This window comes from Paramormyrops kingsleyae, chromosome 18 (genome assembly GCF_048594095.1).
Source record: "Paramormyrops kingsleyae isolate MSU_618 chromosome 18, PKINGS_0.4, whole genome shotgun sequence".
Lineage (NCBI taxonomy): Eukaryota > Metazoa > Chordata > Actinopteri > Osteoglossiformes > Mormyridae > Paramormyrops > Paramormyrops kingsleyae.
Window position 1 is genome coordinate 6,641,997 of NC_132814.1, and position 23,727 is coordinate 6,665,723.

At 44.6% G+C, this 23,727-nt stretch overlaps 2 protein-coding genes across 5 annotated transcripts in view; both read left to right on the forward strand.

Moving 5' to 3' along the window:
• The first annotated feature begins 12,061 nt into the window (after positions 1-12,061).
• LOC140579438 (protocadherin gamma-A11-like) lies at positions 12,062-14,351 on the forward strand. Its single transcript, XM_072702008.1, has one exon. It carries the CDS (start codon positions 12,209-12,211, stop codon positions 13,922-13,924), a length of 1,716 nt encoding a protein of 571 aa, XP_072558109.1. The 5' UTR covers positions 12,062-12,208; the 3' UTR covers positions 13,925-14,351.
• A 1,014-nt stretch (positions 14,352-15,365) lies between these two features.
• The window catches only part of LOC111836071 (protocadherin gamma-A11-like), a 187,780-nt gene continuing 179,418 nt past the window's right edge, over positions 15,366-23,727 (forward strand). For 2 of the 4 annotated variants that reach the window (XM_072701954.1, XM_072701973.1), the window contains exon 1: positions 15,366-17,916. In XM_072701954.1, coding sequence (XP_072558055.1) covers positions 15,517-17,916 — 2,400 coding nt within the window. In that variant the 5' untranslated portion in view covers positions 15,366-15,516. Of the gene's footprint in view, positions 17,917-20,169; positions 22,723-23,727 lie in introns of those variants that run through there. The other 2 variants (XM_072701961.1, XM_072701939.1) reach the window with 2 other exon arrangements.

The window sequence follows — 23,727 nt, forward strand, 5'->3', positions numbered from 1 at the left end:
AGTTTCACGGCTGTCCAAAGTGCAACAATGAACACGATGTCTGCCCCCTGACCCGCGAGAGCTTCGGTGCCCTGTACGTTAAAACAAGGGAAAAACTCGAGGTGTTGCGCCAAGAGTTTAATATGAACGTAGAATCCATCTGGGAACACGAATGGGCTCACGCTAAAACTCACGACCCACAAGTGCAGAGTTTCCTGTCAGACTTTCAGCCCCCTGACCCCCTTAGGCCGCGAGAAGCGCTGTTTGGGGGTCGGACGTCGGCGATTCGCCTGCGTTACGACGTCACGGGGGAAGAGCGCGTCCACTACGTGGATTTCACGTCGCTGTACCCGTACACTCTGGCTAAATGTGAATTCCCCGTGGGGCACCCGGAAATCATTCATTCAAATTTTAAACCTCTGAATGAATACTTTGGCCTGATCAAAGCCACTGTGAACACCCCGCGCGAGCTGTTTTTCCCCGTCCTACCCAGCAGACTGCCAAATGGGAAACTCGTGTTTACACTGTGCAGGACGTGCGCGATCGACAACAGGCAAGAGGGGAGCTGTGGTCATTCTGACGCAGAGCGTGCGCTGACCGGCGTGTGGGTCTCTGCGGAGCTCAATCAGGCTTTAGACAGGGGCTATACTGTCGTGAAGGTGCACGAAGTGTGGCATTTTCCCCAGACCAGCGGCGACCTGTTTAGAGAATACATTAAAACCTTTCTCAAAGTGAAGCAGCAGGCTTCGGGCTACCCCGACGACGCGACCGATGACGCGGGTCGCAGGGACTACATTGAAAACTATCTCGAGCGCGAGGGGATCCAATTGGAGCCCGATAAGATCGTGTCTAACGGTGGCAAGAGGCAGGTGGCCAAGCTTCTGCTTAACTCTCTGTGGGGTAAACTGGCGCAGAGGAACAACATGCTCCAGACATGTATAGTGTCTGACCCGGGGGAGTTTTTTAATTTTTTATGCTCGGAGCTGTACGACATTTCCAGCTTCGCGTTTGTCAACGACGAGGTCGCCCTCATCCGCTGGCGATACAGGTCTTCCTACAAAGTGCCGCCGGGAAAGACCAACATATTCATAGCGTGTCAAACTACCGCGTGGGGGCGGCTGACGCTTTACAAAGAACTGGAAAAATTGGGGCGTAGGGTGCTGTATCACGACACAGACAGCATCGTGTACATAAGCAGGCCGGGTGAATATGAGCCGACCTTAGGCAATTACCTGGGGGAGCTCACGTCCGAATTAGCCCCCGACGAATACATTGCTTCGTGGGGTGCGCTGGGACCAAAAAGTTACTGTTACCGACTCAACAACGGGAAAACACAGTTGAAATGTAAGGGTATAACTCTAAATTATGAAGCCTGTCAAAAGGTAAACCTTGACAGTATGATTGGATTGATTGAAAACTACATCGGTGGATGTAGGAATGATCCCCCTATAATGACGCACTACAACAAAATCGAACGCGACATGAAAAGTTTTCGACTGTTTAATAGGCCTCTAGACAAAAAGGTCAGGGTCGTCTACGACAAACGCAGATTGTTGACTAGCGGGGAAACTCTGCCTTTTGGTTACTGAAATGTAAAATGTTCAAAGATGTTTTAAAATGAAAAGCTTTTCCAAAGATGTTCATTTGTTTTAAAATGAAAAATGTTCATAGTATGATGTTTTAAAAGTTTTTCCAAAGATGTTTTTTTAAAATGTTCATAGTAAGATGTTTTAAAAGTTTTTCCAAAGATGTTTTTTTAAAATGAAAGTTTTTCTAAAGATGTTTTTTTAAAATGTATCATGAAAGTAAGATGTTTTAAAGTGAAAGTTTTTTAAAATGTATCATGAAAGTAAGATGTTTTTTAAAGTTGTTTTTTTCAAAGATGTTCATTTGTTTTAAAATGTAAGTTGTGTACGAAAATGTTTTGTACATTTTATCACAAGATTTTATAAAAACTTTTATACACGCATTTTGGGTTTGTGTGTGTGTGTGTGTGTGTATGTGTGTGTGTGTGGAAAGGATTTAAAACAATAGGGTAGTGTTTACCGTTTCATCAGTGTTTTTTTGGAAGATGATGGGTAGAGACGTGAGAGAGGTCGACTTTGATCACCGTTTAGAATTGCCGTTTACGGCGATAATCGCCGGGGCGAGTTCTTCGGGGAAAACCTATTTTACTAAAGAATTGCTGTTAAATCAGAGTCACTGTTTCATAGGGGGACCCGTTAAAAAAATTGTGTGGTGTTACGCTTCCCATCAGCCGCTTTATGATGAATTGCGTGATCGGATCAGCGAAATTGAATTTATACAAGGGCTGCCTAAAAGCTGGGAAGATGAGGAGCGTTTCCCCTCCGGCTCCTTGATAATCATCGATGATTTGATGGACAGCGCGTCCGAAAATAAACTCGTGGCAGAAGCGTTCACGAGATTCAGACATCACCGTCAAATCTCGGTCATATACCTAGTGCAGAACGTATTTCACCAGGGCAAGTACAGTAGGACTATAGGCCTAAATACTACTTATTATTGTCTGTTTAAGAATGTGCGGGACAGAATGCAAATCAAAGTTTTAGCTCAGCAAATGTTTCCTTGGCAGAAAAAGTTTTTTCTAGATGCCTATGAAGAGGCCACTCGACCCGCGCACGGGTATTTATTGGTCGATTTAAGAGCCACGTGCCCAGAAGAGTTCCGACTCAGGACCGGTTTATTACCGGGGACGCTTCCCGTCCTCTTTCTACCAGCGAGCCATTGATTGCTTGATTTAACATTACTGAGCCATGTCCGAGCATCTCAGGAAACAACTGCCGACCCTTAAAGTTTTACAGAGGATGAGGGGGGTGAAACGTAAAAAGATTCTTTCGGACCCATCTAATAACATAATTTTGGCTCTCTCCGAAATCTGTCTCAATCTTATAAGAGGCCGTATACCTTTATCCGTAGCTCAATTTAACAAGCTTAAGAAGCAGAAAAGGCTGATTAAGCTTTTCGCCTGTAAGAAAAACAGCGTCGCGAGGAAACGCAAGGCCGTGCTTCAGAAAGGAGGATTTTTGTTACCGCTGCTGTCAGTGGCTCTGCCATTCATCACAAGCCTGTTCACCAGTAAGACGGCTAACTAGCTTTTGTGTGTTTGTTTTTTCCACCACCGGCATGAGCGAGGTAAAAAAAATGTTCCTGTTGAGCCCCCAACAACTCCGTATGCTGACCCAGAGGGCGACCCCGCATACCACCACCATCGGGGAATCGGCCCTGGGTGAACTTGAAACCCAGATGCACGGTTTATTAAATCAGCCGGGTATGAACTCGCACGAAAAAGTAAAGAGATACAACCAATTGCTACAGAGGTATCTGAATTTAGTCCGAAAAGAGGAAAATCAGGGGCGAGAAATTATCCTTACCGAGCGGAAAGAAAAAACGGATGAGGAAAAGAGAGATGTGCCGGGGGAGGAGGAGGAGGAGGAGAGACAGCCCGGCGGCGCGACTAGGGACAAATCTGTACAGGAAGTTGTCCAGCAAGTGGCGCCCAGGGCTAGAAAGAACGTGGGGTACATCATGCAGAAACTGCTCGATTCCGACGGGGCAGTACGTTGGACCCAGTCGGGTGAACTCATCATCAGAGATAGTCCCATTAAAGGTTCCCATATTTTGGATTTGATGAAAACTTTATCCCAGCCGAAATCCCAGGCCGTCGGATATCCTAAAGGCTGGGAACCCTTTTTAAACGTAATATCCGAATTAAACATCCCCCTCACGACCGTCGGTAACATTCAAGCTAGGAAAGCCCTAAGCCATCTTAAAGATTACGGCGCTGGAAACGCCACGGCGAGGGGTCCCGCGCCACCCTCCTCGCCCCCTCCTGCGAAAAAGAAGCGCAAGAGACGTGCAAAATTTAGTACGGACGACTCTCCGCTTGTGGGTACCCCTCACACACCGCGTGATTCCTCCCCTGAATATCGTTTATGGCCTTTAAAGGGTACCCCTTATTCTCCGTGGATAGATTACAGCGATTAAGTGTTTTATGCATGTGGGGAAAAAAAAAGACGCCTGTAACAACGAAAAAATATGGTTAATAAAATGTTGATTTTATTGAATAAATGGTGTCACGGTGTTTTTTTTTATTTTTCTCTACAATAATCTAACAACTATAACAATCTTTAAATAGTTTTAAGGAACATACATTTTGCGGCTTTGAAAGTTTATCGGCATTAACACGGCTAATACAGTTTGAATATTTCTTGATAAACTTGGACACTAGAGCGTCGTTTTTCCTCAAGTCATCAGAGTACAGCATCATAGTCTCTTGAAATGAAAGTCCCTTGAAGCGGTGGTAGAGGAAAAAGGAGACGTGGGCCCCGCACGTGGAGGAAAAGTCGTGTTGAACTTGACGCGTATTATACCTTATTTCGCTAGCGTGCCTCCCCAAGAAGCGCATAAAACTTTTAGGATAGTAAGGGGAATCGGGGGGATAACCGTAAGAATCAAAGAAGGAGGCTTTCCCCTCTTGGGGCTCCAAAATTATCCCGATCCAGTGTTCACCCTCTCTATTGCTGTCGTGCGTGTTTGCGACCAGAAAAGTGGGCCTCGTCTGTACGCTGGTGGGTAATAAATCGCTAGCCCACACACCTCCAAAAGCATCCCCCAGCAGGGGTCGTAAAAGGCATTCCAGCTGGTGAGTGTTCATGATTAAAAGTCCACCAAAACCTGTCTCTTGGAGTTTATTTCAATCACGGTGTCGAAGCAGGCGTAGACGATGAGACTCATTGTTCGAGGTAGCGGGGCTCTGAACCTTAAATCCAGACGGCACGTGCCGCTGATGACGGGTGACAGGGCACCTCCGTCCAGCTCGTCGTCTCGGGAGAGATTGAGAGCAAATAGCGAGTATCCGTTTTCAAAATCCTCACGGTTAATGCATAGCGCCGAATCCCTTAAATGCCTGTTTGTAGCCAGGAAAAGGTTGTAAAACTCTCTGACCGACTGCCTCGCGTTAAAATCGGGCTGGAACGGTTTGCTGGGTATGTGTCGACCGTTTACAGAGAGACTCAGAAATTCCAGGTCACAATGCTGAAACCTGAATGGGTTTCTGTTTCGCGTGCCCACGAACGCGGCGTGGTCCACGATCCCCAAAACGATGTAGCGCGGTAAGTTGCCCAGGAAAAGATTGTCCTGCGGGCAGACCCGCGACTGCGCGGGCAGCGTGTAATTTTTAACGACTACCCTGCTTATAGGGTACAGGGCGTTTGCTTTCATGAGAGCGGCCGAGTGACCCAGTGACACCGCCGGGGAGACGTCCACTTTTTTCACAAACAGGCTGGCCCTCAGTATTTTCAGCTCATAATCGGCGTCATTTCTACACATGAGACTAAAATCGCTTTTAGCCTTTACAAACTTTAAGCGTATATCCACATTGTTTAACAGCATTCGTTCGCTGAAAAAAATATCAGCGTGTACAGGGCCTATCAGAGAGAATTCCCGAGAGTTTCTACAGAAGGCAGCTCGCTTCTGCAACCCCACGTTAGGGCCCTGGGGGGTGATGTCCACGCTATCCAAGTCGGCTCCGCCGTCTTTGTACCAGAGCCCTGCCGAAAACTGACTCTCTAGCGTATCCGTAGAAAAATTGAGCAGGGTCTCTATGAATGACCTATAGGGGTGCGTGGCCGATGAGGAACTGATCAGGACGTCGTTCAGACTCACGTCCAGCTGAGAGAATATACAGTTTAGTGGGTACTGTATAATACCGCAGGGGTCAGCGTCAACCAGGGGGGCGCCGTCCGCCCTAACGATCTTGAGCCTTAGATATAGCAGTGTAGAGTTGAGGTCCAGATAGAAATTGCCCGACCCCGGTATTAGGAAATCCAAAACATCCTGATCGGTAATGGAATTTAATGGGTTGATTTCTACATAATTGGTCTGATCTATGGATAATTGCGTCATAGGGGCCGCAAACAGGTCCAGCTCAGATTTGGTGCATTCGGCCGAGAGGCGGTGAGCTAGAGCCATTCTTCCTTATGCTCTTAAAATATGTCCCCGGGGGGTTTCCTGTTTCTCTTTGAAGGTCGAGACTTGGGAATCCTGACAGCTCTGCCGCTGCGAGGTTTTTTATGACCGTGCTGCCTGGGTAAAGGCGCTGGGGCTCTCTTCCTACCCCTCTGAGATAGCAACAGCAGACCAGAGCCTTCCTGCTTGGGGTCACCGGTGTTTGTAAAACGGCCGCTGATTACAGAGCTGGCGAGATCCGAAGCTATTCCTTTGGCCGCCGATTTCAAATGAGGTTTCGCTAAATCAACTCCACGCTTAAGAAAGGGTAAAACGAATCTAAAAGCCCTACTGAGCATGGAGCCCAACCCACGCCCGTACATCACGGGGCTCCCCGCAAAACCGGGGAGCCCATGTCCCGCCTGACTGGTGTAATACTGAATAAATCTCTGCGAATTGTGGTACGCCATGCTCTCCCACCCCCCTCAGCTTTCTCTCTTTTTTTTTTTTAAACGGGGATCTTTGGCACTGGGCGAAAGTGCAGCTTGATGATCGTTTTTCCGTAGGAGAAATTAATCAGAGTATTCTGATCGTTCTTTATCTCAATATGCAAATTCTGGAGGCTCTGCTTGTTCACCGGTACGTAGTGCAGCTTGTGGAACGGCAAAGTGACTACGTCGCCGAACCCACCGTCTATTTTAACGGTTCTCAGGAGCGGCACTACAAATTCCCCCACGTGCTGCGGATCCACAATGTTACAGTAGACGTACAAATTATAGAATCCCGCGTGAATGTCGGACGGGTAGGGTGAGGTTGGCATGGTACCTCCTACGTTATACCAGGCACCGGGCTCAAAGCCCAGCATGTAGGCCAAAGTAGGTTTAAATTTGATCTTGTATTTCTGATTTCCGGTTATATTAACCCTTCGCGTAATCTCGTTGTATGCAAAGAAAACTTCCGTACCTAACTTTTTTAACGAAGCGTTGATTTCTGACACAATCTGTGAAACGGATTCATAATATCCGACTTTAATTTTCCGAGGGTACAGGTAAGGCAAATCCACTAGAGGATCGGCGTCTCTTCTTGCCTGCACCTCCGTATCCCGCAATTCAAAAGTATTTTCGGGGTGTGTAATATTACGCCACGTGTAACAATACATGATTTCAGCCAGTCCTACTTCGTAAGGCCCCCGTAGCTCTATAGGTCGCGAGAGCATCACGGTGTAATCCGAACTCTGGTTATCGGGGAAGATGGAGAGACAAGAGTTTGACGGTAGCGTGAGGTAAAAAGAGGGGCGATCCTCCATTTTTTCCCCCTTTTCTTTTTAAAAATTAAATCCGTATCAAGTCCGACCGCGGTATCCACGAATCAAACCTCGAGGGCCAACCCTGCCAGCGTACTAAAATCCACTTTTTCCCCTTTTCGTCGGTCTTTGAGCCTATAACCTTCTCGACCTTGAACGCGCGTTTCGGAGATATTTTGACTTTCTGCAGCTCAGCTTCATAGAATGTCCCCTTGAGTATTTCACCGCGCACGTCCCTCAATTTATACACCGGCGGGGATCTGGGTACACGTTCGCATATGACAAAGTACTCGTCAGTAAATGTCTGCTCGTACTTTTTGTCAAATATCTGACTGTGCTTGGAGACTCTCACAGTGTCCCCTATGTTAAACTTAAAACGTGGCCGTCTGCTTTTCTTCTTCTTCAGAGGACCGTATAGATTATCAAATACTAGATGAGCATTATCGGTCGTGACCTCAGAAGGTTTCATTTTAATAGCGCTGTGAAATGACTGGTTGTACCCCTTTATTAGATCGTCCAACACATCCACGTATCGTCGAGTGTTTTTAGCCGTAAAGTACCTGTACATCCTCTCTTTTAACGTTCGGTTAAATCTCTCTACGACTGAAGCTTTAAGTTCACTACCCGTGGTGAAATGGGTGATTTTATGACTTTTTAAAAGTTTCTGAAAAGTCCCATTTAAAAACTCCTTACCGGCATCCGTCTGTAACTTGAGGGGCACACCCCCCTCAGTTAAAATAGAATCAAAGGCCTCCGTTACGGCCACCCCCGTCTTGTTTCTTATGGCACGCGCGTAGGCCTTTTTAGAAAAAACATCAATCACCGTAAGGAGGTATTTTAACCCGTCGTTGTACGTGGCCAGCCCTTGCATGTCGCATAAATCGGCCTGCCACTGATACATGGCTCTCGGTACAAACACTCTGTTCCTGGGGAAATTCTTTTTAGCCGGCTTATGTAAAGTATAACTGTCTTGCATAGACAGCCACTCTCTGATGTCATCAGAAGCCACTTTTTTCCCAGTATCATCCTCCACGGCTCTCTGCAGTCTGGAGACACCCCCGTATGACCCCGGCTGGCTGGGGTCATAGTACGAACGGCTCAAGACACGAGCTGTAGTCTTGGCAACAGACATGCTTTTTCACACAGCGAGAGTGTGGGGGGTGAGAGCAGGGATGCGGCGTTTTATAGCTGTCTGGGGAGGGGGGGTGAGTGAACACATTAATGAAATTGTGTGTAGAGTTTAGAAAAGAGTTTTAGCTGGGGCGAATGTTTAAGATCCATTGGATCTTAAGTCCAACGCCTTAAACCACTCGGCCACCCTGCCAAACATGTATATACAAAGACTATTGCAATGTTGTTCAACTCAATTTTATTGCAAGGGCATACATTTTAGTGAAAGATACATTTTCAAAATGCTGGTATACATTTTCTTTGTGAAAGATATAGTTTTAAAAACGCTATTACAAGGGTACACATTTAGTGAAAGATATAGTTTTAAAAACGTTATTACAAGGGCATACAATTAGTTACAGCCGTGACAGTTGTTGAGGTAGATATAGTTTAAAAACATTATTACAAGGGCACACAATTACAGGTAGTTACAGCCGTGACAGTTGTTGAGGTAGATTAGCGATGTCACATGCAGTAAGGTCCGTATAGAGGCCTTTTCAGCGATGCATGTATGCAGAGTAGAAAGCATCTGATTAACGTCGAAAGGCTGCTTATTATGAAATTTAAAGGCAACTACATCTACGATTAAAGCATAAAATATAAAAATGTGATTACAGTCAAATTCATCGTCGGGAATACAAGATAGACACGCGTGTATGAGACTTTCTGACGATTGTCCTTCTCTCTCTGCCATCGGCTGAGTAAGTAAAACTATTCCCCGCTGATAATGTTCTCCGACTTGAGCAATCTCAAATATCAGTCTATGAAAGCAGCAACAAGTATAATCATCCCGACAATCGCTTTTCTTTTTATCGATAGCATGCAACAACAGTGGGCTAACTTTTTCTAAAAAAACATTTAACATAAACCCCCGTAAAACGCTGCCGATACCGTTCCCCATTACAAATTGCGTTTTGTTTTAGTCTTGGGCCTCCCAACGACTCAGAAACTCTTCTTCCAGGATCTGCTTAAGCGCGGGGGTCTGTTCAAACAGATCCTGTTCCAGGCGAGTGATTTCCAGCATTCCGTCGCGGGCCTCGCGTAGATCATACAGGATAGCTTCCACGGTCCCCTCCAACCTGCCGATGGAAGCTTGGATGCCCAGGGTCGTCAGAACGTGAATCAAGGCGGGTGTCAGCCGGCTGGTCCACAGGTCACTCAGCACAGAGTCAAAGTGTATGTAAAAGTAATTCCTGCCGGCGGGAAACAGGCAAGGGTGCTGTCTTTGACTGGGATGATCCACCTCGCAGCCGTAGCAGTTTTTCTGCTGATGCTTCCTGATGACTGAGGCTAAAAGCCCCACTATCATGGCTTTTATGCAGCTGAGCATCCCTATGCACAAAGCCGGTCTGGAGAGAAGCGTGCAGGGGGTCGGAGGGACCTCTCCAGGAACAGAGGCCGGTGTCGGTGGAGGGGTCGGAGGGAGCTCTCCGGCATCAGAGGCCTGTGATGCTGCTGGTGAAGGGGGTGAAAAGGCCTCATTCTCCCCGCTTTCGTCGTCGGAGAACACTTTGTCGCTGTAATTTGCTGCTGCTGCTGCCATGATGATGATGATGATGTTTGTGAAAGGGGGTTGTAAAGGCGTCCAGTTATATACAGGCGGAGGGTGAGGGGAGGGGGGTGATCCTTAGGGCGTAGGTTTTTGCATCTCCTTACTGTATCCGACTCTCCTTGAACAGCGCTTGGAAGTAATCGCTCTTTTCTTCAATCAGCCGCATCCAAATCATGAACGGAATTCTCATTCCACAACAGTCGCATTTAGGCAGCTGCCATATATTCAGCATTCTCTTGTCCAGCTCCCCGGTCGCGTCCCACTTCATAAAGGTGCTCCGTTGTTTACCAGTGTCAGCATCTCTATAGTGCATCTCCATTCTAGCAGTCTCTGTCTCAAAGTCGGGGTCGGTGCTCTCCTTCATCAACGGGATAACAACAGTCTTCAAGTTTCCCCATTCCATTTCAGAAAAACATGCCAGATGCGGGTCATCTTTCCCCGGGTCTGCGGCATCTCCGGTGACCTGAAAGATGCGTAGTTCCTCCGCAACATTGTCAAAGAGGCAGACCAATTTATCCCCGTTGGGCAGCTCCCAGGTACCTCTCAGGTCTCCAGACGGCTGCATCAAAAGTACCCGTCTACGCCTCGTAGGAGTCTTCTTCTTGGGAGCCCCCGGAGGCCGCATAACAGCCTCCTCCTGCTCCTGCTGAGTCTTAGGTGGTGTTGAGGCTGAATCGTTCATTTCCATAGTGCCAGACATGTCTGTGTTTCTTAAAAAATCAGTGTTGGCCCTAAAGCGCAAAAGCTCCCTATATTCTCCACGGCCTGATGGTGGGGGGCGTGGCACGCATGGTAAGGCCATGATGATGATACTGGGTGGGGGTACTTGTGTCTCTTTACCAAAGGAGTGAAACCCTGATCAAGGTAATAAAAATTTCAGCGGTTGCTTACTTTTTAGGATTTATTTAAGGAGAAATATACGTCCTGTCAAGTTTTATCTGTTGTCTATTTCGATGTACGTTTTAACTGCGCAGACGGTATGGGGGGGAGTCGGGGGGAAAAGACAAAATTTACTGAAATACAAAATGTCAAACTTGATGTGTGGCGGGGAGTCGGGGGGGAAAAGACAAAACTTTAACAAAATTTACTGAAATACAAAGTGTCAAACTTGATCTGTGGCCGAAATTACAGTTTGACCGGGATTTGACCTATCGGGATGTACATAGGTTGCATGAGGAAAAACACAAGGCCAAACTGCTACTGCTGCAGGGGGGTGTCGGCTTTCACACACACACACACACATACACACACACACAGACGGTCAAACTACTGCTAAGCGTTTTTTTACTGGACGTCAGACCCAGCTCCTCCTCTCATTCTTAGCTCCAACTTGGTCATTCTCACAGGATTTCTTTCAGTCTCGCGCAGCACAACTCTCAGCTCTCCGGCATCGCTCTCTCCGAGTCCTTTGCGGATTATCCAAAGCCATGGGACCTTACCACGGTACCGCAACAGACACAGCATCGCTCTCTCAGAGCCCTTTTCTACAGATTCTCCAAAGCCACGGACCTTACCACGGTGGTACAGCGTACGCTCACACTCCATCAGGTAACCCACCCCCACTCAGACCCAGTGTTTGGGACCTTAACGCACCAACCCCCCTGCTCAGTCCCCCCTGCTCGGCACCCGCTGGATGCAGACAAAACAACACACTCATAAGCACTCTACTCAAATTAAAATAATAATAATTACATAATAATAAATAATTAAATAATAATACATAATTAAATTATAATAAATAAATAAACTATATACAAATAAACCCCTATCCCAACGTCACAGCCAGGTGACGTCACGCCCCAGAACCGCCCATCCAGTGAACTTTTGACCCGTGACCTTTATGACCTTTGGGTCATAAATCTTTTTGAAAGAAGCGGTATTCTATCTCTCTCTATCATTTTATTTTGGATGTTCATACAAACGTGTTCGGAAGCAAATACGCTGAGCTTGTGTTAGAAAAAGAGCTGGACCGGGAACAACAGCAGGAGATTACATTACTACTAACGGCCACCGATGGCGGGACTCCGCAGAGATCAGGTACAGCAGTCATACATGTCACTGTGCTGGATGCTAACGATAATATACCCGTGTTTAGTCAAGCTGTATATAAAGTCAGTCTGCCTGAAAATTCACCTCTAGGCCAGGTATTGATCACAGTTAGTGCTACTGATGCAGACGAGGGAGCCAACGGAAAAGTGACATATGAAATACACAGTTTATCCGACAAAGCGCTGAAAATGTTTGCTGTGGACAAAAACACTGGGGAAATTAAAGTTATTGGGAACATAGATTATGAGGAGGAGTCGTATTATGAAATGCAAATACAGGCAAGAGATGGTTCAGGGTTGTCATCAAATGCTCAGTTAATAATTGAAATTACCGATGAGAATGACAACGCGCCGGTAATATTTGTCAAGTCGCTTAACAACCCTATTCCTGAAAACGCGTCACCCGCTACAGAAGTAGGTATTATTAATGTGCAAGATAACGACTCTGGCCACAATAAAAATATTCGCTGCTCAATTCAGCAAAATGTTCCATTTAAACTAGTACCGTCAATTAAAAATTATTATTCATTGGTAACAACCAGCGAGCTGGATCGTGAGGTAGTGACAGATTACAATATAACAATCACTGCCACCGACGAGGGATCTCCACCGTTGTCTTCATCGAAGACAATTCAGTTATCGGTGTCAGACGTTAATGACAACTCACCTGTGTTTGACAAGCAATCCTACAGCGCTCAAGTGACTGAAAATAACAAACCCGGATCCTCTATTTGCTCTGTTACGGCGAGAGATCCGGATTGGAGACAGAACGGCACAGTCTTCTATTCCCTGTTACCCAGTGAGGTTAATGGGGTTCCGGTGTCCTCGTTTTTATCGATTAACGGAGACACGGGGGTGATCCATGCTGTGAGATCATTTGATTACGAGCAGTTCAGAAGCTTCAAAGCCCAAGTTGTAGCCAGAGACAATGGTTCGCCTCCGCTCAGCAGCAACGTGACTGTGAGCGTCCACATGACAGACCAGAATGATAACTCCCCGCTGATATTATACCCGGCTCCTGCAGGGAGCTCCATCATGACTGAGATGGTTCCCAGAGCTGCTCCAGCGGGCTCCCTGGTTTCCAAGGTGATCGCCGTGGATGCTGACTCTGGCCAGAACGCGTGGCTGTCATATCAGATCGTTAAATCCACCGATCCGGGACTTTTCAGTATCGGACAATATAGCGGAGAGATCAGGGCTCAGCGGGACATTGTTGGTACTGACAGTATGAAGCAGAACCTTGTTATTTTGGTGAAGGACAACGGACATCCGTCTCTTTCTACGACTTGTACAGTATATTTAATAATTTCAGATAATTTGTCTGACCTTCCAGAGGTTAAAAATGCTTCTTATGAGGAGTCCAGTTCTAAATTGACCACATATTTGATCATCGCCCTTGTCTCAGTGTCCACCTTTTTCCTCACCTTCATCATTCTCGTTGTGGCCGTGAGGTTATGTCACAGGAGGAAACCTCGGATGCTGTTTGACGGCGCAGTCGCCATTCCCAGTGCGTATTTGCCGCCCAACTACGCAGATATGGAGGGAGCGGGAACTCTGCGCAGCTCTTATAATTATGACACGTACCTGACAACGGGCTCGCGCACCAGTGACTTCAAGTTCGTCACATCTTACAATGACACTCTGCCAGTGGACCAGACTGTGACGAAGAGTCCAGGTGAGCCTTGTGAAGAGGATCGAACTGACATATTACAACCCCCTCAGGTAAAAGTTGTGATTATACATAGAAGTTTTTATAATGATGCATTTGGTGCCAGTCGAAATTTTGCTGGAATAAACATGAGCCTCACAGGAGCAGGAAATTACGCTGTTAATGGTGTATCTTCTGGTTTGTTTATTGTTGTTTTGCTTGTTATTGACATTGAGCTGGACTGGTTTTCGTTTTGAATATTCAAGCTCTTAAACCTGTGTCTTAATAACGTACTAATGCTGGCTGCTGTTTTTAACTCGCTGTCTCTTTGTCACAGATCTGAAAGTTAATAAATATCACTGAAGATAAACAGTTTAATTTTACGGTATGGTTACGTCAATGCCTGAACCCTTAATGAAGTTTAGCTATAGAAGTGCTCTTAATGTCTGGTCTGCAGGTCTGTCTGGAATTCATGGTGGAATTCAGTGGTTTAGAAATTTTAATGCTTTCCAGAATTCCACAAACATACACATGTACTAATATTTTTACAAATCTGTTTGTGGTTTCATCAGCATGAGTGGCTTGGTTCAAGGTAATAACTATCCCTGTTTTTGAATGAACATCAGAAGTAATTGGAATTATAGGCCTATATTTTACCATGAGTGTTATGGATAAACACCTGAACATGACCTCATAGCCGTGATTATTGTGTCATTTAATAGAATACAGTGTCATTTAATTTTGTGAATTTATTTGAAGACGTCATTGATGGCTTTCATTTCTCCACTCCATGCCTCTTAGCTTTAAAGCGCTATCAGAGTCCAGTTAACTTGCCAGATACAAATGCATGTACTCAGAATTTGTTTTCGCAGTATTGGTGCTTATTTTCCTCATTTGGATGTCAATTTCCACAAAAGCGTCGACGGAAATGTAAAACTAAAAGATTTAGAGCCCACACTTAATCTAATGTTGATGGTTTTTGAAATCAGTGCATTTGAGCCCCTACTGGACAATACGGACTACAGTAGACCATAGATAAAGTGGAAATTGTGCAGTTTTTTCAGCTATGATTTGCATTTTTCTGATATACTGTCCCAACATTAATAAAGGAAAATCTGTATTTTATGGATGGAGAGATTTATTTTTAACTGAATATTTCTCAACCCAGTCCTCAGGGACCTCCAGCAGTCCGTATTTCTGCTCTCTCCCGGCTCTCAACACACCTGTACCAGGTATTCTGTGTTCTTGATTGGTTACTTGTTTGGCTCAGGTGTGTTCGGAGCTGAGAGGGAGCAAAAATGTGGACTGTCTGGTGGATTCTTAATTAAATTTGAGTAGCAGGAATGTGACCTGAGTCTTATATTATATATTATATTATATTATATTTGAAATAATCATCATAATCTCCCATCATCCACACCGCAGACATGTGGGTAACAGGCGCAGAAGGACTGAATACTGGCAACAAAGGCAACTCAGACTGACAGGGTAAAGAAAATTAGATCAGAATTTGCAAATTGAAAATCAGTTGGGAACAACGTCACAAACGAGTGAGTTTTGTGATTTTAAGGGGTAATGACTCTACAGTGATCTTAATTCTGCACTTCCCGAACAACACTCACAGTGTCGCTGTTCACCAGAGAGGCAATTTACGTCAATTTTCCCCACCCACTATACTAATATTTAAGTAGAAGCTCCTGGTGTTTCTGAGAAACAGTGACAGCCATATTAACAAATTTCACTGTTTTAACGATTTTAAAGAAGATAAGGCGTTTTTGTTTTCTGTTCTTAATATCATATTCTTCATTGTTTTGGACTGAAAGAGAGAAAGTGATACTTCACATTGGAAATGGGACACAAAGGATTCACGGTAAATGCCTCTATCCATTTGTGGATTTTATTCATATTGACGTTTCATAGCAGCCGTGGAGACATGAGCTATTCTATCCCGGAGGAGATGAGACGTGGTTCTGTCATTGGGAATATAGCTAAGGACCTTGGGCTCGATGTTAAAAGACTATCCGATCGAAAAGCCCGTTTAGACGCCGACAGGACCAGCAGAGGCTTTTGTGACATAAATCTGAGCACCGGCGATCTGACTGTAGCAGAGAGAATAGACAGAGAGGAGCTTTGTGGATCGAGAGTCTCGTGCACTTTAAAATACGAGCTGATACTTGAAACTCCTCTGGAAATGCATCGTATAGTAATACAAATTGAGGACATAAACGACAATTCACCTCGATTTACAAATGATCGTACTGAACTAGAGATAACAGAATCGGTTTTAAAAGGCGCCCGTTTTCTCTTGGATGAGGCGCATGACTCAGATATCGGGAAAAACGCAGTTGAAACGTATACTTTGCAAAACAATGATAATTTTGTGTTGATTGTCAATACAAATGCAGATGGAGGAAAATACGCTGAGCTGGTATTAGAAAAAGAGCTGGATCGTGAACAACAGCAAGAGATTACACTATTACTGACCGCCAGTGACGGTGGGACTCCGCAGAGATCAGGTACAGCAGTAATACACGTCACTGTGCTGGATGCTAACGATAATATACCCGTGTTTAGCCAAGCTGTGTATAAAGTCAGTCTGCCTGAAAACTCACCGTTAGATTTTGTAGTGGTTACAGTTAGTGCTACGGATGCAGACGAGGGACCGAACGGAGAAGTGACGTATGATTTCGGCCGTGTTTCAGATAAAATCATGAGATTATTTACAATCAACAAGAAAACTGGGGATATTAAAACAATTGGGGATGTTGATTTTGAAGAAGAATGCCACTATGAATTGCAAATTCTGGCTAGAGACGGATCAGGTTTGGCAGCAAATACTAAAGTTAAAATCGAAATTACCGATGTGAATGACAACGCGCCGATAATATTTCTTAAGTCACTGAACAACCCCGTTCCCGAAAACGCCTCACCCGGTACTGAAGTGGGTATTATTAATGTGCAAGATAACGACGCTGAAGAAAATAAAAATATTCGCTGCTCAATTCAGCAAAATGTTCCATTTAAACTATTACCGTCAATTAAAAATTATTATTCGTTGGTAACAACCAGCGAGCTGGATCGTGAGGTAGTGACAGATTACAATATAACAATCACTGCCACCGACGAGGGATCTCCACCGTTGTCTTCATCGAAGACAATTCGGTTATCGGTGTCAGACGTTAATGACAACTCACCTGTGTTTGACAAGCAATCCTACAGTGCTCAAGTGACTGAAAATAACAAACCCGGATCCTCTATTTGCTCTGTTACGGCAAGAGACCCGGACTGGAGACAGAACGGCACAGTCTTCTATTCCCTGTTCCCCAGTGAGGTTAATGGGGTTCCGGTGTCCTCGTATTTATCCATTAACGGAGACACGGGGGTGATCCATGCTGTGAGATCATTTGATTACGAGCAGTTCAGAAGCTTCAAAGCCCAGGTTGTAGCCAGAGACAATGGTTCGCCTCCGCTCAGCAGCAACGTGACTGTGAGCGTCCACATAACAGACCAGAATGATAACTCCCCGCTGATATTATACCCGGCTCCTGCAGGGAGCTCCATCATGACTGAGATGGTCCCCAGAGCTGCTCCAGCGGGCTCCCTGGTTTCCAAGGTGATCGCCGTGGATGCTGACTCTGGCCAGAACGCGTGGCTGTCATATCAGATCGTCAAATCCACCGATCCGGGACTTTTCAGTATCGGACAATATAGCGGAGAGATCAGGGCTCAGCGGGACATTGTTGGTACTGACAGTATGAAGCAGAACCTTGTTATTTTGGTGAAGGACAACGGACATCCGTCTCTTTCTGCGACTTGTACAGTATATTTAGTAATTTCAGATAATTTGTCTGACCTTCCAGAGGTTAAAAATGCCTCTTATGAAGAGCCCAGTTCAAAATTGACCACATATTTGATCATCGCCCTTGTTTCCGTGTCCACCTTTTTCCTCACCTTCATCATTCTCGTTGTGGCCGTGAGGTTATGTCACAGGAGGAAACCTCGGATGCTGTTTGACGGCGCAGTCGCCATTCCCAGTGCGTATTTGCCGCCCAACTACGCAGACATGGAGGGAGCGGGAACTCTGAGCAGCTCTTATAATTATGACACGTACCTGACAACGGGCTCGCGCACCAGTGACTTCAAGTTCGTCACGTCTTACAATGATACTCTGCCAGTGGACCAGACTATGAGGAAGAGTCCAGGTGAGCCCTGTGAAGAGGATCGAACTGACATATTACAGCCCCCTCAGGTAAAAGTTGTGTTTATACATAAAAGTTCTTATAATGGTGCAACCAGTGCCAGTCGAAGTTCGTCTTCTGAGTTGGCACTGACTTGGCAAACTTATTTCTCTTTATCTTGGATGGTTCACGCCCAAGGCTGTACCCAGGAGTTTTTAAATACTGAGGTGATAAGTGTTAGCATTACCTATAGTTGTGCCCTGTAATGGGCCGTAGTAATTGCAGTTGTATTATAAATACTGAGGACTTGACCTCGGTGACCCCAGTGGTAGGTACGGGCATGTTCGCGCCAGACACTGAGCTTTGCAGTGCCAGCACAGAATCGCCCACATGTATGCATGGATTGGTGTCCACATGTAACTGCCATTTAATGTCACGGAGATTTAGCCAATATCTCAGTAAAAGCCAGTTTGCTCAGATTTTGCTAGAATAAACATGAGCCTCACAGGAGCAGGAAACTACGCTGTTAATAATGTATCTTCTGGTTTGTTTATTGTTGTTTTGTTTTTTATTGACATTGATCTTGGACTGGATTTCGTTTTGACTATTCAAGCTCTTAGACCTGTGTCTTAATAACGCACTAATGCTGGCTGCTGTTTTTAACTCGCTGTCTCCTCGTCACAGATCTGAAAATCAATAAATATCACTGAAGACAGTTTAATTTTACGGTATGGTTACATCAATACCTGAACTCTTAATGAAGTTTAGCTATAGAAGTGCTCTTAATGTCTCGTCTGTAGGCCTGTCTGAAATTCATGGTGTAAATCAGTGGTGTAGAAATTTTAGGGCTTTCCAGAATTTCACGAATATACACTAGAACTAATATTTTTTAAAATCTGTCTTTGTGGTTCCATCCGCATGAGTGGCTCAGTACAAGACAGGTGTTGTTGGTTTTGTACAAACATCAGAAGAAATTGAAATAATAGTGTCACTTTGCAGGGGGACAGATGACCCAAATACAGGCTCTTGGTAAAGTAGCCCTTCGCATGGGGTGTTTATTGCGGGGTAAACAGGCAGCATAGCAAGGCGGACAGAGAGCAATAGCTGAACGGGGGCACAGGGCTAGGAAACACTTTTATACAAGAATAAGAGGGGAGTGAAGACAAGGCAGCGGGGGCTGGTTAACAAGAGGGCAGGAACAAGAGGTAAGACTAACGAGCTTCAGGTGCAGCTGACTATTAGCCACGGCCAATGGAAACGCTGGGAGCAGAGGAGCAGGGCGGGGTTGGACGCGACAAGTAGGCTTATATTTCACCATGACTCATGGATAAACACATGAACAAGACCTTATAGCCATGATTATTGTGTCATTTTATAAAATAAGGTGTCATAAAATTTTGCTAAATTATTTGAAAAAATGTTTGACAACTTTTATTTTATCGCATCCTGACTCTCACCTTTAAAGTGCTACTTGCCTCTTTTCAACATCACTTTTGACAAAAACGTTGAGTAAAATGTAAAAGTAATAAAATTTAGAGCCGATGCTTAATCTAATGTAAATGGTTTTCGAGGTCAGTGCCTTTGGGCCCCTACTGGACAATATGGGCTACTGTAGACCATAGAAAAAGTGAAAATTGTGCAGTTTTTGATTTATGGTTTGCATTTCACCAATATACTGCCACTACATTAATCAAAAAACTATTTTATGGATGGAGAGATTTATTTTTAACTGAATATTTCTCAACCCAGTCCTCAGGGACCTCCAGCAGTCTATATTTTTGCTCTCTCCCGGCTCCCAACACACCTGAACCAGGTATTCTGTGTTCTTGATTGCTTACTTGTTTGGCTCAGGTGTGTTAGGAGCTGGGAGGGAGCAAAAATGTGGACTGTCTGGTGGATTCTTAATTAAATTTGAGTAGCAGGAATGTGACCTGAATATTATATTATATTATATTATATTATATTATATTATATTATATTATATTATATTATATTATATTTGAAATAATCATAATTATCTCCCATCATGCACACCGCAGACATGTGGGTAACAGTCACACAAGGACTGAATACTGGCAACAAAGGCAACTCAGACTGACAGGGTAAAGAAAATTAGATCAGAATATGCAAATTGAAGATCAGAGGGGAACAACGTCATAAACGAGTGAGTTTTGTGATTTTAAGGGGTAATGACTGTTCAGTGGTCTTAATTCTGCACTTCCCGATCAACACTCACAGTGTCGCTGTTCACCATCGAGGTGATTTACGTCAATTTTCCCCACCCACTATACTAATATTTAAGTAGAAGCTCCTGGTGTTTCTGAAAAACTGTGAAAGCCATATTAACATTTTTTTTTTACTGTTGTTAAGGATTTTAAAGACGATAAAGCGTTATTGTTTTCTGTTCATAATATCATATTCTGCATTCATTTGGACTGAAAGAGAGAAAGTGATACTTCACACTGGAAATGGGACACAAAGGATTCACGGTAAATGCCTCTATCCATTTGTGGATTTTATTCATATTGACTTTTCATAGTAGCCTTGGAGACATGAGCTATTCTATCCCGGAGGAGATGAGACGTGGTTCTGTCATTGGGAATATAGCTAAGGACCTTGGGCTCGATGTCAAAAGACTATCCGATCGAAAAGCCCGTTTAGATGCCGACAGGACCAGCAGAGGCTTTTGTGACATAAATCTGAGCACCGGTGATTTGATTGTAGCAGAGAGAATAGACAGAGAGGAGCTTTGTGGATCGAGCGTCTCGTGTACTTTAAAATACGAGCTGATACTTGAAATTCCTCTAGAACTGCATCGTATTGTAATACAAATTGAGGACATAAACGACAATTCACCACAATTTACAAATGATCGTACCGAACTAGAGATAACAGAATCGGTTTTAAAAGGCGCCCGTTTTCTCTTGGATGAGGCGCATGACTCAGATATCGGGAAAAATGCAGTTGAAACGTATACTTTGCAGAATAATGATAATTTTGTGTTGATTGTTAGTACAAACGCAGACGGTGGGAAATACGCTGAGTTGGTATTAGAAAAAGAGCTGGATCGTGAACAACAGCAAGAGATTACACTATTACTGACCGCCAGTGACGGTGGGACTCCGCAGAGATCAGGTACAGCAGTAATACACGTCACTGTGCTGGATGCTAACGATAATATACCTGTGTTTAGCCAAGTTGTGTATAAAATCAGTCTGCCTGAAAACTCACCGTTAGATTTTATAGTGGTTACAGTTAGTGCTACGGATGCAGACGAGGGACCGAACGGAGAAGTGACGTATGATTTTGGCCGTGTTTCGGATAAAGTGAAGAGATTATTTACAATCAACAAGAAAACTGGGGATATTAAAACAATTGGGAATGTTGATTTTGAAGAAGGATCCCAGTATGAATTGCAAATTCTGGGTAGAGACGGATCAGGTTTGGCAGCAAATACTAAAGTTATAATCAAAATTACCGATGTGAATGACAATGCGCCGGTGATATTTCTTAAGTCACTGAACAACCCAGTTCCGGAAAACGCGTCACCCGGTACTGAAGTAGGTATTATTAATGTGCAAGATAACGATGCTGAAGAAAATAAAAATATTCGTTGCGCAATTCAACAAAATGTTCCATTTAAACTAGTACCGTCAATTAAAAATTATTATTCCTTGGTAACAACCAGCGAGCTGGATCGTGAGGTTGTGACAGATTACAATATAACAATCACTGCCACCGACGAGGGATCTCCACCGTTGTCTTCATCGAAGACAATTCAGTTATCGGTGTCAGACGTTAATGACAACTCACCTGTGTTTGACAAGCAATCCTACAGCGCTCAAGTGACTGAAAATAACAAACCCGGATCCTCTATTTGCTCTGTTACGGCGAGAGACCCGGATTGGAGACAGAACGGCACAGTCTTCTATTCCCTGTTACCCAGTGAGGTTAATGGGGTTCCGGTTTCCTCGTTTTTATCCATTAACGGAGACACGGGGGTGATCCATGCTGTGAGATCATTTGATTACGAGCAGTTCAGAAGCTTCAAAGCTCAGGTTGTAGCCAGAGACAATGGTTCGCCTCCGCTCAGCAGCAACGTGACTGTGAGCGTCCACATAACAGACCAGAATGATAACTCCCCGCTGATATTATACCCGGCTCCTGCAGGGAGCTCCATCATGACTGAGATGGTCCCCAGAGCTGCTCCAGCGGGCTCCCTGGTTTCCAAGGTGATCGCCGTGGATGCTGACTCTGGCCAGAACGCGTGGCTGGCATATCAGATCGTCAAATCCACCGATCCTGGACTTTTCAGTATCGGACAATATAGCGGAGAGATCAGGGCTCAGCGGGACATTGTTGGTACTGACAGCATGAAGCAGAACCTTGTTATTTTGGTGAAGGACAACGGACATCCGTCTCTTTCTGCGACGTGTACAGTATATTTAGTAATTTCAGATAACTTGTCTGACCTTCCAGAGGTTAAAAATGCATCTTATGAGGAGCCCAGTTCTAAATTGACCACATATTTGATCATCGCCCTTGTCTCCGTGTCCACCTTTTTCCTCACCTTCATCATTCTCGTTGTGGCCGTGAGGTTGTGTCACAGGAGGAAACCTCGGATGCTGTTTGACGGCGCAGTCGCCATTCCCAGTGCGTATTTGCCGCCCAACTACGCAGACATGGAGGGAGCGGGAACTCTGCGCAGCTCTTATAATTATGACACGTACCTGACAACGGGCTCGCGCACCAGTGACTTCAAGTTCGTCACATCTTACAATGACACTCTGCCAGTGGACCAGACTGTGAGGAAGAGTCCAGGTGAACCAGGCGGAGAGAATATAACAGAGCGGATGGACATAGGACAGTCCAGTCAGGTACAACTTCATTTTATATGAACATTCCTCTTGCAATATAGTTGCGATTTTCATAAACATTTTACGATTGGTGTCATTTTTTACACCATGTTGGCTGTTTTGACCGTATTGGCTGTTTCTGCAATCTAGGTGACATTTCTTTCTTTTAATCAGGAATTCCAGTCTTTGCTGTTTTGCAAGTGTCTGCGTAATTGAATTAAGTTTTTAAATCCTGTCAGTGTTGGTATTTTATTTTAGTGAGCTGTTTCATTCTAATGAAGGGGATAAATGAGGGGAAAATGTTCACTCTATTGACTTAGACCGGTTTATAATAATCTTTGCTTGACTGGTTACTCATGTGCACTTCATATCAAGGTAACAATTTTATGCTAAGATAAAATAGAAACAGACGACATTGAAAATTACCTGTAGTCTGTATTGCTTTCTTTCATATTCAGTTCCAGGCTTTACTGCATTATTGTGTCTACCAGAGTTTGTGATTAATGTTTATACCCCGTTACTATGTTCATTCCAAATGTTTACTACGTTAGTAAAGTGGAGCTTGTATTGGTGATTTCCTACTCCGGATGCTGACTTTACAGCCGCGTCGTTATTACCTAGTTTCATACCGCACCGGAAAGCGCGATAGCAGAGTGGTTAAAGCTTTCCACTATAGATATCGGCGGTATTGGTTTATCTTGAAAACTCAAATCGCTATTAGACAAATTTAAAAATCGCCGGCTGGTTGGTGGGTTTTCAAAGTCGCTGTCCTCTGGCCGCAGTGCTTAAATCTTTAGATGTCATTGTTTTGTACTTTCCCGGCACCTTTCACTCCTAATGTAATTTTTTAAAAAATATTTTAGATAGTTTTCCTTGGTAATCATTTTGTAAGTGACTAGGTAATGGTGCAGAACTGATGCCTTATTAATGTTCTTCATCATAATTTCGACGTTTTCATTAGATATTTACGAGCTCCTTGCAGTCAGTGAAGACGCTGGTAAATGGTCACAGAGCGTTTTGTAAGGT